The sequence below is a fragment of the Lepidothrix coronata genome, unplaced genomic scaffold, assembly GCF_001604755.1.
Source record: "Lepidothrix coronata isolate B3197 unplaced genomic scaffold, Lepidothrix_coronata-1.0 Scaffold138, whole genome shotgun sequence".
NCBI lineage: Eukaryota > Metazoa > Chordata > Aves > Passeriformes > Pipridae > Lepidothrix > Lepidothrix coronata.
This window is the reverse complement of record NW_016690318.1, coordinates 1337840-1352321: the sequence shown is the minus strand read 5'-3', so window position 1 is coordinate 1352321 and position 14482 is coordinate 1337840. Positions and strand designations below refer to the sequence as shown.

The 14482-nt window shown below is 37.1% G+C and overlaps 1 protein-coding gene across 5 annotated transcripts in view; it reads right to left on the bottom strand.

Annotated features, from left to right (window-relative positions):
- Window positions 1-1801: 1801 nt before the first annotated feature.
- The window catches only part of CUNH15orf41 (chromosome unknown C15orf41 homolog), a 124720-nt gene continuing 112039 nt past the window's right edge, over window positions 1802-14482 (bottom strand). For 4 of the 5 annotated variants that reach the window (XM_017827389.1, XM_017827391.1, XM_017827393.1 and 1 more), the window contains 2 exons: window positions 4521-4671; window positions 1802-3667 (listed from right to left, as the gene is read on the bottom strand). In XM_017827389.1, coding sequence (XP_017682878.1) covers window positions 4536-4671 — 136 coding nt within the window. In that variant the 3' untranslated portion in view covers window positions 1802-3667; window positions 4521-4535. Of the gene's footprint in view, window positions 3735-4520; window positions 4672-14482 lie in introns of all 5 variants that reach the window. The other variant, XM_017827390.1, reaches the window with a different exon arrangement.

The following is a 14482-nucleotide window of genomic DNA, read 5'->3' as shown; positions in this document are numbered from 1 at the left end:
GTACTAGATAGACGGTTTCTCTATAAATGGTGAAGTTGCTGCCAAGTTCCCATTGTTAGCTAGTTCATTTTTCGACAGGCACTTTAGGTTCCTATCACACCACTGTAAAGAGCGAGCCCTTGAGGTTTCTTCTTTTGTCAACGTAATAAAAAGGTTATTTTTGAATAACCTGCAAATCCAAAACAAATGGCTCTTTGTGACTTAGCATAATAGGATAGGAGGAATTTTTTTTGTTGTTTTTGCAGGCAGCCTCCTATTTTATTCCATAATATCATATCAATACTTAAGCAGCATTCGTCTTAATGTAATTAATCTCATCCTCAAAATAAGAAATGCACATTTCTAACAACTTTTCCCTTTGCTCAGTATTCACCATCTAACTGCAGAAGATCCCTTCAGAAGAAGCTTTCTAAATAGTAAGACTACATCAGATGAAGTACCAGCAAGAATCGAGTTCAATTCTGTGTACATTTTGTTGACCTTTGAAGAGTTGTTATCAACTGTTAAATAACAACTGCCTTTATGATGTACAAACTTTTGCCAGATCAACTGTGATGTGAAAATGGGGAGATAGCCACCTTTTCCATTCTGAGCCAAGTAGATTTTGGCACAGGAGGAAAGCTAAACCTTTGACTTCAACAAATCTCCTTGAAGAAGTACTGCATATACAAGACATGAACTTGCAGAAAGGAAGTGTCCTTAATGAAAGAGACCGCTGTGATAGCTAAATTCTTAATACTGCACATGCCTACTTTCCAGTAGCACAGATGCACTCCTAACTTAGTTCTTCGTGCAACTGTACTCTCAATAGAGGTTGAGTGATTATTCTGCACTAGTTTGCTTAGTGAACAGTCCTAGCCTGCAGAAACAACCTATGTTTCAAACCAAGAGAATGAAGAAGAGCATCACAATACTTCCACAATACAAAGCCATGTGGTAATGTGAGGGCAGTCTCCTTGCCATTTAAGGCTGCTATTTAAATGAGAGTAAGAGCAAAATTGCTTGAGATGGTTGGTCCGTCCAAAGGCATACAGAACTGGAAACAGCACTCTTCAGATGTAGTAATAGCAGGAGGTAGAAAACACAGGACAGAATTTTCAAATGGGACACGTGAGCAAATAGGATAATGAATAAATAAATGGGAAATGGTTGAACTAAGATGGAAAATTAAAAGAGGAGGATTTAAAGGCAAACTGAAAGAGGCATGAACAGTCTTCTGTAGTAGTCTAGATGGTGGAGAAATCCAAGAGCAAATACCAGAAAAGTATGACTTTTTTGAAAGAGCCAATATAACAAAACAGGAAGAACATTATTCATGAACTACCAGTACTATTAATGTAATGAAGTAAGACATTTGGTCCCTTTTCTTCAGCTTTAGGTCATAAGTTTTATTCTGCTCTGAGCCGTCTTTAGGGAAAGATCATTAAACTGATAGTAATAATATGTCTCCAGAATACAGGAATGGTAAAAAACCCAAACCACTTTCTTCTTATACTAGAATGTGTGACCCACTCTTGTGCTGTTACTCCTGTATAAGGAAGTTTTACTTCCCTGTTTGACACAATTTCATCAATTCCTAAAGCTCAGAACAGACCTTAATACAGTGCCTGTAAGAGCAGATGCTTGGCAAGTCTGTGTATGCCAGTGAGAATATCATTCAATTTTATGCACACTTCTGTTTTCTGGCTTGGTATAATTCATTAGCACACTCTACAAAATACCCCATAAAACTGAATTTGGCTTTAATGTTAAGGTTCTAATGACTACAGCATTGTTTAAGAAAACAAACCCAACAAAAATCTCACAAAGAGCAGTCTCTCCTCTTTAATATTAAAGTTGATGTTTACACCTGATAAACAGAGAAAATATCCAAAGGATTATACAGTACACAAGTAGGAATAACAAAATAGTCCTAATTTTTTTTAATGTTTTTGTCTTCATCATTTAAATAATGACACAGCATAGTTTTTGTGGTGGCAAAGCTTTTTTGATAGCATGTAATGGAATTTGTACAATACGTACACTTTTGTGGCTTATTTCATCCTCATTCTAATAAAAAGATTCCTAAAGTGGGCAATATATGAAGGTGAGGTTAAAGCTTTGATTAAAGACAGCTGTACTGCTTTCCAACCTGTTATGTCACAGCATTAAGTAGAGGAATAAATGAACAAATATAAGCCTAACCTGATTTATCTGTGTGTCTCCACATAAATTTGTTTAACATAAGAACAAATAAAGCAAAGCTTTGATGGAGGTTGAGTAGAATTTTCAACATCTGTGCAGATAAATTTAATTTATTCAAAAAGAAAAAGCAGCATTAGTGCATCATGTAAAAGCTGATTTAAATTATTTCATACAACAGAAAGCATATGCAGTAGCTAGAACAAATTCAGTTTGCCTTTAAAACCCATTTCACTCAGACAACCATTATTTCTGAATTTTCTAGTATGATAATATTCTGTTATTTCTTCTTTTTTATTCTCTTCCTAATTTTACATATTCCACCAACTAAACTCACAGTTAGAAGTCCCAGGGGCAGCAACACCCTAAATGCAGCTTCTGTGTATCTTTATGGGCAGATCCTTAAAGCTGGTCAGGTAAAATAAGATCAGCACAATACCTTAAACATTTGAACATAAATAAATTACAGGTGTTTTTGAATATTTTTTTAAAATAAATCTTTTCACTGTAACACATTCAAACCCAGGAAAATATCTCTATATAACAATAACTCACTGTAATGGAGCTATACTAGCTTATCTCTGCAGCAAGGGACAGAGAACAGGAAGAACAAAGAGTTTTTTTCCTGAAAATGAAAGATTAGTCAAAATGATAAATTCCTGTCTGAAACTTATCAGGAAGTGTTAAGGTGAGAATTAAAAATTAAAAATCAAAACACTGTGTATGCACCTGAAAATCATAGCTGACAAATTTCTGAACAAGATTAATGTTTTTTTAAGTCAAGTCAAGACTGTAAAGTCTGCACATGATTTTTGAAATCATACAGGCACACAAAGTATCACTTCAACTAAAAAATGGTGATGTATATGCATTGTAACGTTTTAAAGACCCTTTCCTTCTGGAAAAGGTTATCAGTTTGTGCTTTAGGGAGACTGTTCTCTCACCTTTAATTCTACAACAGAATCCATACCTCTGCTTCTCTGAAAATCTGAACATGATGAGCATACAGGCAAAACTCTCACTGACTTTTCAAAATACATTGTCTGTTCCTGAATACCAGTCAGCAAAGACAAGAGTATTGAAGTCTGTCAAGCCCAATAAGCTGCTGTCATTAAAAAGCATCTAACTGAGAGCACAAACCTGAGTGGTGATGTGGAGGAAACAGAAGAGACTGAACTCAAAACTTCAAGAAGGGCTAACACCCTTGTACTAACACCCAATGTACTTCTGATCTTGGTGGTTACAACAAGAAAAAAAGCAAGACTCTTACAAGAAAACAAGTACACAGGAAACTTCTGTCCATTTGTGTATTTTATTTGTCTTGTGGAACCGATCCAGCACGAAGCACTTTCATGTTGTTTTTTTTTTAAAATTCTTCTTCTTGAACACCAGGATGGTAAACTTTTTCAGAAATAACCCACACGGAGAACTCCTGCATGTTGTTCTTTCAGCCTTCAGAATGCCAGAAAACTGCGTGCTACAATACCTACAGGGGTCAAGACAGATTTCTTCCTTAAAGTCAGTTAAGAGAAAAATTCCTAGGTAGAGATTCCCTAGGGGTGGGGGAGAGGAAAAGACAAAACACAAGTTATTTCTTAATCATTAAAATATTAAAATACTTGTTAAAACCCCCAAAAAACTAACCCCAAACTTTGTAGGCTTATATACATAAAATAAAATCTGTGCTCTTCACTTTCACCCCCCATAAAAATACCCAAACTTAGATTATTTTCTAATTGTTAACTTGGTATTCCATTGTTCATTTTAACAATGAGATAGTGATGAAACACATATACCAATTATTCTCTCAAAATCTGGCTATTTACTGTAACAGCCATGATCCTGTCTTACCACTTGGGCTTTACGAGCTCTGCATTATATTGTTTTAAGCCCCAAAACAACAGTCTTTACCAGATTTCCCCATCACCATAGGTGTCTGAGTCACATCACTAGCACTGAATAAACTTGTGAGTGAAACCATAAAAAGCACTTAATTTTAAAGATGACTCTGTAACGGGGATAAAAACCGAAAGCTCCACCTTTCAGCCCATGCATTTTTGTCTTTGTTTCGAATGCTAGAAGAAACCATACGGAAGGAAGAAAGATTAGAGTATTTAGAAACTAGCTGTTTGACAGAGGCAGAACTGCTGATAGTGAGTGGGTTGTGTCTGTCTTTTTTGGCTGATTGCAACAGAGGCCTGAAGCAAAACAGAAACTCTTGATAAGTTTGCGTAAAGCGGCAGTAGCATAAGGGCGGGCAGCAGGAGTTCAGCTGAAGTTCAGGGCAGATGCTGCCATTAGTTTACACTGCAGGAAAGTAAAATTGCTTCTGGATTTACCTCTTCCTCCCAACATCAGTGTTGAGCCATGCTGTGTCGCAGAGTCACAATGTCAGTAGGAAAGCAGTCTTTTAGCAGGATACCACGCTCACGATGGCAGTCCAGCTCTTCAATAAATCCATACCAGTAGATGACTAATCCAGGGCCAAATCTATCAAGCAAAAAAGAAAAATGAACTTATGTGATTGTGTTAGGGGAACTTTAATTTCCCACCTCTGTGATTCCAATACAAGTAAATCTGTTAATTTCACTGCAAAATTGGAGAGAGTATTTGACCTCCATTTAATTTTCAGATTTCGGCTGATGTTCAATTGATAGATGTCAATAATACCTGATTCCATGAATAAAAATGCTATTTAGAGACTCAAACAATCTACATCAGTCTTTTTTCTCCTTTGAACACTCTGCACATATCAGCAAAAAAATAGCTATGTATTAAATAATATTAAATAACTTTGATATATATGGAAATGTCTCTTCCCACACACTTGGCTTTTTTAGATTTGGGGGTGTAGACATTAAAAACACAAGAGTTTTAGCATGTCTCAGTTCATGCAAATGATAATACCATGAAGATAACAATGAATCCTTAAAATATAATCTCTACAATGAGCTATTATTCAGGCAATTATTAACATAAAGCACAATTCAGAAGAAACAGAAAGTTTGTGCTGTAACGTCTCTGAAACGTGCCTCAAGAATTCCTCAGATATTGCTAACTCTGATCCCCACTAGGCAAACTCAGGAAGTAGCCCCATGGACTATTTTACCCATCAGGAAGTTCAGACCTTCAGGCTGGGTTCATAAAGAAGTAATCACTATCAATCACTGTGTACTGTGATATGTTTTGCACATCAGTTTCACGTTTTTCCTACTGAGAGCACTTAATTAAAGGGCAGCACTACTTCTGGTGTAGTGTTGCAGGAATTTTACAGTGGAATCATAAATTATGAATGTTGGGTTAGTAAAAGGATGTCTAAAAACAGAACTGCTTTCTGTAGTCTAACATTACAGCAGTCTGTACAACATTAGGCCAAAAAGCTTTTTCTTCCTTGATTTATTATATGCTGTAGCGAACTTGCCAAAACCAACAGTGCAGGATGAGCTGTTAGATACCGACTGTACAAGAAAAAGTTCAATAGAATGTCATGTAATGGTTTATATGCAAAGTTATGCTCAGGACTCAACCAATATGGTAGACAATTTTTGTTAATGGTTAATTATAATAAAAACGTGATGAGAGGAGCCATGGTAACCTAAATCTCCCCTGAGCAGAAAATACAAGCACTCAAAGCCATGGGTAGTACCAGACTGGCTTCATGAAGGTGGTTTCTTTCCAGCAGTGGGGGGAAACTCTATTTGATGTGCTTATCTAATGAAATAGGCATCAAAAGAAAAAGAAACCTCGGTGGCTTCCTCCTGCAGTTTCAATTAGATACGGCAGTCTTTTGCCTGAAACTGCTCCAGAGCGTTGTAACATTGTCTATGGCTACTACTCTTCAATCTCGAAGTGGCCACAGTTCAGTGGCAGAGCAAATAACCCCTAAGTGCAGCTGAGGCCACAATGACAAATGTGCTATTTGTAACTGAAAGATGATATTTGAAAGCTGAAAGGTTAAAACTCTGACAAATCTGGCTACACTAGATAACACATCCTAACATGTCTGGCAATAAATACAGCTCAGACTAAAAAGTGGCTAATGTGGAAGGACAATGCTGCCTGCACGCAATTCCTAACTTTTCTCTGGCTGGCCAACAACTTCAGCCTCTACTGTCTCTAAGGATATTGTCCTTTGTTCAAGTTCACGTGGGGGCAAGACATGCAGAACCTCAATGTACTGGGGAGGCCAGATAGCAGGAGCAAGGGGCCAATGGCAGATGAGGCCAAGGACTGATGCTCCCAGCCTCTGGTGAGAGACAGCAGTTTGCTGATGCTGGATGGACCCTTACTTTTGTTATTTCACAGACTGTGTATCTGTTCCCACATCAAGCAAACAGAGAAATGGGATAATTGGGTGGGGATGTACTTATGTACTAACCAAAGTTATTTTAAAAGCAAAAATCCCCGGAACATAGGGAGCAGACCTTAAATTTCTAATGGGTTACTTTGTGCAAGGCAGAAGCTATGAAATGTATGTAAGTAGTTACTGATTAGGAGCACGTGTGCCAGGTAAAATCCTTATGCTGCTGCTCACCCAAGTTTTGAAGGGCTCATTTTGCTGTGTGGCAGTCTGAATCCCTCATTCATCGTAAAATGCATGTGGCACTCTACTTAAGTAATTTCTTAAGTTATTTTTTGAAACTGTAATTTTAAATAAAATTACTATTTTGAGACAACTCAAAAGGCTAATTTATGTCTTTCTAGCAAATCACCTCAGCTTAAGCACAATTTTTGAGGCACTTAAAAAATTATGTTCAGAAATGCCAAATTTGGTAATAAAATTTATATACAAGAACATCTATAGATTGTTAATGGCAGGAGCAAGTACATCTTTAGCACGAAAATATCCATCAATCCTGCTTTTGACTGTGGTGTTATAGCAAAACTGTTTGCCTTGTGCTGCCTAGGTTGAACTTTTTCCAACTCTATTGTGTCATTCCTTCTATTATAGCTCTATAGCACACAACTCCTGTATGATCACATAAAAACCCACACCATACTTTTGTTTAAAAGCACTTAAGTGCGCTACTTAAGACCAAAATTAACTTGCTGGCACATTAAGCATTTGCCACTGACTATCAGGAACTCCTGCTGCTAAGTGCTAATTTCTCTCTCATTAACACCCAGAGTTGCCAAATCACAAACAATGCCACTGGTTAATTATTGCTGCCTTAATTTGAAACGACATTTAACCTTTTTGTGAAAGGGGATGAGGAAGGGAAGGGTAACTTAAAGTAAGAACTATCCTTTTTAATTCGACTCCTTCCAAAGTGTGGATATGACAGCAAGATGATTGATAGTCAGGCAACAAAATGACTTCTTGCATCACTGGTAACATTTAACAAGTTAGTGAATAACCGTGGTTTCCACACGAGAATGAACTTAAATAACAGAATGCTCACTTGGTATTCCTATGGAAAGGGGGACACATCCATTAGCTCTGAGGAGGAGAGAAAATCTTTGAATGTACTAATTGGTTCTACATCGTAATATAGACACAAGATAGGCCAGGTTATTTCATGTGAAAGACACATTGGAGATAGTTTAAGATTAAACTGAAAATCTATCTTAGAATGTAATAAACTACTGGACTCCTTGCATTTTCTTCTTCCTCAGAAAAACTGAATAAATTCCTGAGAATGTACCTAACTTCTATTTTTCCTCCCTTGTCTTTCTTTAGTTCTTCACCTGAAAAGCCTAGGTGTGAAGGAACGTATCCAAATGTTATCCAAAACTGTAGATTCAGCTATTTCAGTGAAACCAGTGCTTTTAAAACTTTACTTTTATAAGGAATTTCTTCTCAAAGCTGAAAAGAAATCCAAGTAACTAAGGTTTGGTTAATTCCGTGCAACCAAAATAGAATAAACAGCAAATACAGAGGCAAGCTTCCTTCAGCAAGTGAAAGTTGTCCACACAGGTTGCATCAGTTTACCTAAAAATCAACCAATAACTAGGTAGTTACCATTATATAAATCCTGGTTTAGTCATTGTCTAGTTTTGACATTAGAAGTTGTGACTACAACGCAGCCAAAGTCAACTTAGCTGTACTTGGGGTCTGAGTACCAGAAGTGCCAAAAGGGAGGCAGGGAGGTTTATGACCCCAAGACATGGCAAGACCAGAGCAGGATTACAAAAACTTGCGAATTAGTTTAGGCCTGATTTAGGCTTGATATAGAAGACTAAATTTAGTCTAAGCTCTAAAGGCAGAAGACAGTGTCTTTCAAAGAATCAACCAAAGCATTTGAGATAGATGACGGAGATAGTAAAATACAGTTTGAGTGCAGTTAAATATAGTTGCAGGCTCAACAAGTTCTTTAAATAAAATTTACATCTGACCATACCATTTGCTCTAAGTAAGTCAGGGTTGCACTAATTTCAGATTGTTCAGAGGAACTCTTGTACTGGTTTAATGACACAAATTTTAAAAGAGACCCATAGTTAAAGAAGTACGTCAATAATCCTGGGACACTGGGTTTTGATTGGAAAGCAGTTTCACAGAGATATGCTGAAAAGCCAGGAAGGTAAAAATCAGATAACCCAAAGCCAAATGGTTATTTGCCTTAAGAAAAACCACCACCACCACCACCACCGACAACAACAAACCAAACAAGGAATCATTAAAAAAAAAAAAAGGAACAGAAAACAACTAAGTAAAATGCGAATCTGGATTTAACTTGCCCTCCAGTTGAACCAGTTTTGTGCTAGAATATAAAGAAAACTTTAATTTATTTATCAAAATGGCCTAGTAGGCTCACCCATATTCTACTTCACTTTGAGAAAAACTACTTTATAGTAATGTCTTTTCTTCTGGAATGTCTGTGTGGGGTCCATACTAGCTTCTAAGGATTTGCCTAAACATGTGGCTATTGTGAGGCCATTTTTTCACCATCAAAAAGCCTTGCATGTGGTTTTATAAAAAATGCATTTTCAACACACTGCTTGATACTGAAAAGAAATGTAAAACAACTTGCAATTGTTTTTATACAAATGTTCATCTCACTTAGTCTATTTGTTACAGATGGGTTTTACGCATCTCAGCATAATGTAAATAATTTGAATTCCAAGAGACTCTCATAATAAAATGGTGGCATATAAATTATTATTTCTATTATGCATGCATTTAAACAAATATTTTATCAAACAGATTTAGCCAGGTATTAATGTTATGAAAGCATAACAGTCTACCTGGTTGGTGATTTTCATTATGAAGGTCAGAACTGAATGTGTCTTTGAAGGACTGCATTCTGGTCTCCCTCACTTTTCAATGTCAGCTAAAAACCTGGCTTTGTTTTCTTGATTTTCTTTTTAAATATGAAGCAAATAAGAGCACTACCATTTGCACATCACCATTTATTTCCTGGTGAAGGGGAGTTACAAAAGTTCACAAATAAATTATTACATTCTAAGTCAATTTAACATGGTTCTTCAGAATCACAGCTGTGAGCAAACAGGTTTTACTTGTAGTACTAATAAACCCTGAAGATAAAATAATTAACCCCTCCTATAATATCTAATACATTTACTGTTTAAGGACTCTCAACTTTATTTTAGTGTACTTGTAGAAGTCTCATTTGTGTTAGTGGAGGAAATTTAGAAATTGGCAGAACTAGGCTTGTGGGCAACAACCACAGACCACATTTTCAAGTAAGGTCAATTGGCATCAGTGAGCCAACTTCCTTACGTCTAGACTAGTTTACTACTGCTGATGACACAGCATTATATATGTTGGGAAACATTTATCAGCCACTGCTCAGAAACTTATTACGATTAGCAAGAAATTTTCCACTTAAACACCTACTAAAATCCTAATTCAGAATAGTTTACAACAAGATATTTTTTCTACTGTTCATTTATACAGAGTTCTAAAATTGAATAAAGGTACTTGTGTATGAAGACAGTGCATTTTAAAAACTCTCAACGCAATTTAAAGGTAATGGTGGGGCTTTATTATCCCTGTCAGTTTTCAAACCCGCCACACGCTTTTGCAATCCAGTGACACACACACAGCACCATATTACTCTGACTTCACCAAATCTGGTTGAAAGAAAGGAAAAAAAGCCCCCAGTACTTCTTAAAATCAAGTAACTGAACTACAGTTTTTGCTTTATTTTTGTGCCCAACTCCCTTAAGATACTTAACACTGCCTTCCTGCAGTAGCAACTGCATAAAAATAAATTTCCTTGCAAATGTGGTTCAAGAAAGTTTACTAAGTTCTGCTAATATACTTTTTAAGATAATACAAAACTTGTCCATGGTACTAACAAGCACTAGATCAAGCCTCACCCACAGAAGTTAGCAGCGTAATACGTTTCAAGGATCCAGGCATCCAGTTTATGCTGCTTAAGGTAAAATTAAGCAAGTAAAACCTAATCTGCTTTAAGCTTTGATGTTACTACAGTAGTTGGGGGAAGTCTTGTTTTTACTGAAGACAAGGAAAAAAATCAAAGTCTATTAATATTCTATGAGACTCCCATTTCCAAGGAGGTTGTGACTCAAAAGTGGGAATTTCTTTTGGGCTGAGAAATGTAGGCATTTCCATGAATGCCAGATACTGATGTTACATGCAGTTGATGTGAAAGTTAGAGTTGTCAGGAGAAAAAAAAAGTGGACGGAAACAAATATCAGGTCTCTTTCTCTATAGTTACACCTCACTTGGATATGATTAAATCTTAATGAGCTTTTCCTTACACTAGCTGTCTTTTTATCTCTGCAATGAGACTGTTAAGGCTTCAATCAAATAGTAGCATTTCATCAGACTTATAATATGATTTAATTGCTTTTGGCATTTGGAGAAATAAAAACAAATCAAGTGATATTTATGTGGACATAAGGGAGCATTTAAAATATTTCAGAATTTTGCATAGCACGTTTTTTAAATGCATATTAATAGACTGCACCAGAAACTCTGCAAGTCACTGTCATTAAAATATTATAAATACAATATAACTTTTAGCTGCATAATACATTTTTAATAAACAAACTGTCGAAACACATTCTTCACTTGCACTTATTCATTCAGATCTGAGTACTGTTCTCCAGGCAAAGAAAGGATTTTTATAATCCTCAGTGACAAGTTAGGCTTTTTTTTTTAATACAGTTCTCATGGAAATTAACATCTAAAAACTATGATTAAATAACATCAAGGTTGCAGCGATTTACAAGGATCAAGGCTTTCTAAGTGAAGACTGATGCAGTGAGTGAGAAATAAAACACATACTGGCTCAAGGCAGCTTTTCATTAAGAGAAGAGAGTCTTTAGTGAACTTTGAATCTCTCAGGATTTGTTGGTTCATGTCCTAACTTCTACTGAAATATTCTGTTGTCTGTTAGCAGTATTCCAGATGCTCAACTCTCAAAGTGCTTGTGAGTACTTAACATAAAACACTTTTTTACTTCCAGTCTCAGCATGTTCAAAATCAGGTGATGCATTCTTTGTACATCAGATTGTAAGAATTTGTGGTGTGAAGACAGACTATAAGGTGACTCTGTGCCTGCACTGCAGAATTGGGCTGATGTACTTAAAATCAACATGATTAATTAACTCACATCAACATTTCAGAAAAGAAATTGTCGATCCTCATACTGCTGGACTGTTTCATGGAAATAATGGCCAAAGTTTTATCTTAAGAATCATAGAATGATTTGGGTTGGAAGGGATCTTAAAAATCGTCTAGTTCCAAGCCCCTTGCTGTGGGCAGGGATGCCAACCACTAGATCAGGTTGCTCAGGGCCCCGTCCAACCTGGCCTTGAACACTTCCAGGGTTGGGGCATCCGAAACCTCTCTAGGTAACCTGTTCCAATGCCTTACCACCCTCTGAATAAAGAATTTCTTCCTAACATCTCATCTAAACATGCCCTCTTTCAGTTTAAAACTGGTGCCCCTTGTCCTGTCACTATCTACCTGCACAAAAAGTCCATCTCTCTCCTTTTTATAACCTCCTTTTAGATACTGGAAGGCTGTAATGAAGTCTCCCCAGAGCCTTCTCTTCAAGCTTAACAACCCCAGCTATCTCAAGCTGCCCTCATAGGAGAGGTGCTCCATCCCTCTGTTCATCTTCCTGGCCCTCCTCTGGACTCGCTCTAACAGGTTCACATCTCTCTTGTGCTAGGGGTCCCAGAGCTGGATGCAGTACTCCAGGTGGGATCTCACAAGGGCAGAGTAGAGGGGTAGAATGCCCTCCCTCACCCTGCTGGCCACACTGCTTTGGATGCAGCCCAGGATGTGGTTTGTCTTCTCAGTTTAAGTGCACACTGTTGGCTTCTTCTGGTTTTAGATGGGATCACTTCAGTATACATCTTGGAAAACAATGCATTTTGGCTGCCTGGGAAAATAATTCTTGTATCCTTCTAAAAGAGATGATAGGCAGTGTTCCCGTACCTTACTTGTTACTTTGGAGATAGGTCCAAGATTCCTAGAAATACAAAGATTCTACATCAGTTAACCATCTCAATACAGGGCAAAGTGACTTCAGGCAGCCTGGATGATGGTCATAACTAACCAAAAGAAGCTCAATCAAAAAAAATCTCAAATCTGACAAGCACAATATAAGAAAAATGTTCTACAACTTCTTTTTCAGAAGCTTCATAAATTCCATTCTGATGGAGAAAGTCTAATATTCTATTCTGTATTAGGTGTGGCATATACATATTTGTCTTTCATAATACAGGGTTAGAACATTGTTTTATTGTCCAGTGTTTTACAAGTCCACTAATGTGTTCCTGTTCAAAGCAGCAACACTTTCATCTTAAAACAGGCAATTTAAGGACTAGCTTACTAAAGCTACGCTGCTTCTATTTTAAGTTGTGTTACTTGTATTTACCAGTTAAGACACTGCCAAGAATGTTTGTCTTTTGAAAAAACAGGGAAGAAAGATGGTTGTTTGCATTGCAGAACTATTCCACGTATTGTTGCTGAAAGCATTGCTTTCTGATTAAATCCAGGCAAGGAATGGTGCTTCCTGAGGTACTTACTTATTTAGTCTCCCTTAGAAAACCTTATGTCATTAGTTCTCTCTCTAGAGACTGCCAATGCAAGGCTGCTATTGTTTGATTCCGCACATTTGAAGTTGTGGATCAGTGTTGAGGAGTTACTGAGGTTATTTCAAACATTTTGTTAAACTCACAGCAGCCTTCCCAAAGGAATGCTTGGCTGAAAACTACCTCTTATCCTGGGTGACAGAAAACATAAGAAAAGCTTTTGAGTACTGTCAGATTGAAGTCCAGGCAGCCACAACTGCTGGTCAACTATGTTGCCACTAGGTGATTAAGAGTTGTTTATTTTTAGGGCTGGAAGTAACAGGCCATCCTAAGGCCAGTGCAAGATGATATCTGAATAATCTGTGAGTGCCTCATAGTTTACAGCAATCCTTTCTTTCTGTGTAGCTGTTTATCTGGTGTCAGTGCTCGCTGGAAAGACAGGATATATCAAAAGTGCATTTAACAAAGGAGGCAGAACCGCTCTCACAGCAATCGATTTTTGTTTAATAATTATTGCAAAACAGAGCCAAACTAATCAGAAAAGTTGTTCAGCAAATTTTAATAGCAAAAATGTCGATAAAGGCACTAGATATCTGTGTGCTTACCATTTGCTGAGTATAAATCTTGGAGCCAGCATTAAATCTATCTCAATTTGAATGAATTACTAGACAATTCTGTATCTCAAAATCCTTACACACAAATATACAATAAAAAACCCCAATGTAACAGATGATTAACAAATGAAGGACAGCTCATCTGTGCTTCCAACTTTCCAGACCAGGGAATTAGTCCAAGACTGGATAGTAAATCACACTGAGTATCTCCACACAATGTTGCTTAGCATTTAACTACCAAACACACTATTGTGTATAATTGACATTTTACGTGTGATGCTATACTTAAATTTACTGTCTCTCAAAATGTAAGTCACCTATCCGTATTAAGCAGGGAACAGTTGAAAAAGGAAGTGATATGTCTGCTGCCTATTACTGTAGAACCTGGTGCCCACCCAGAACGAAAGCAAACACTTCCTCTGACCTTGAATATTCCTGTTGCCTTTGTAATTCACTGGCAAACTTCACTTGTACCTGGCACTCACTTATTTCTAACGTCTGAGGCTCTTTACCTTGTCTCTCAATTTGATTCATATACCCAGTGTCTGTTCAATCTGAGTTGGTCCTGCCCCACTTCATATTTGAAAATAACTTAGGGTTTAGTTGTTATTTAGAAAAGGAGTGTGCCCTGAGATACTTGAGTTTTAAGTTTCACCTGCAAAATATCCAGTCTCCCAGAAGAGATATTTTCACATGGTGAAAGCTGGAGA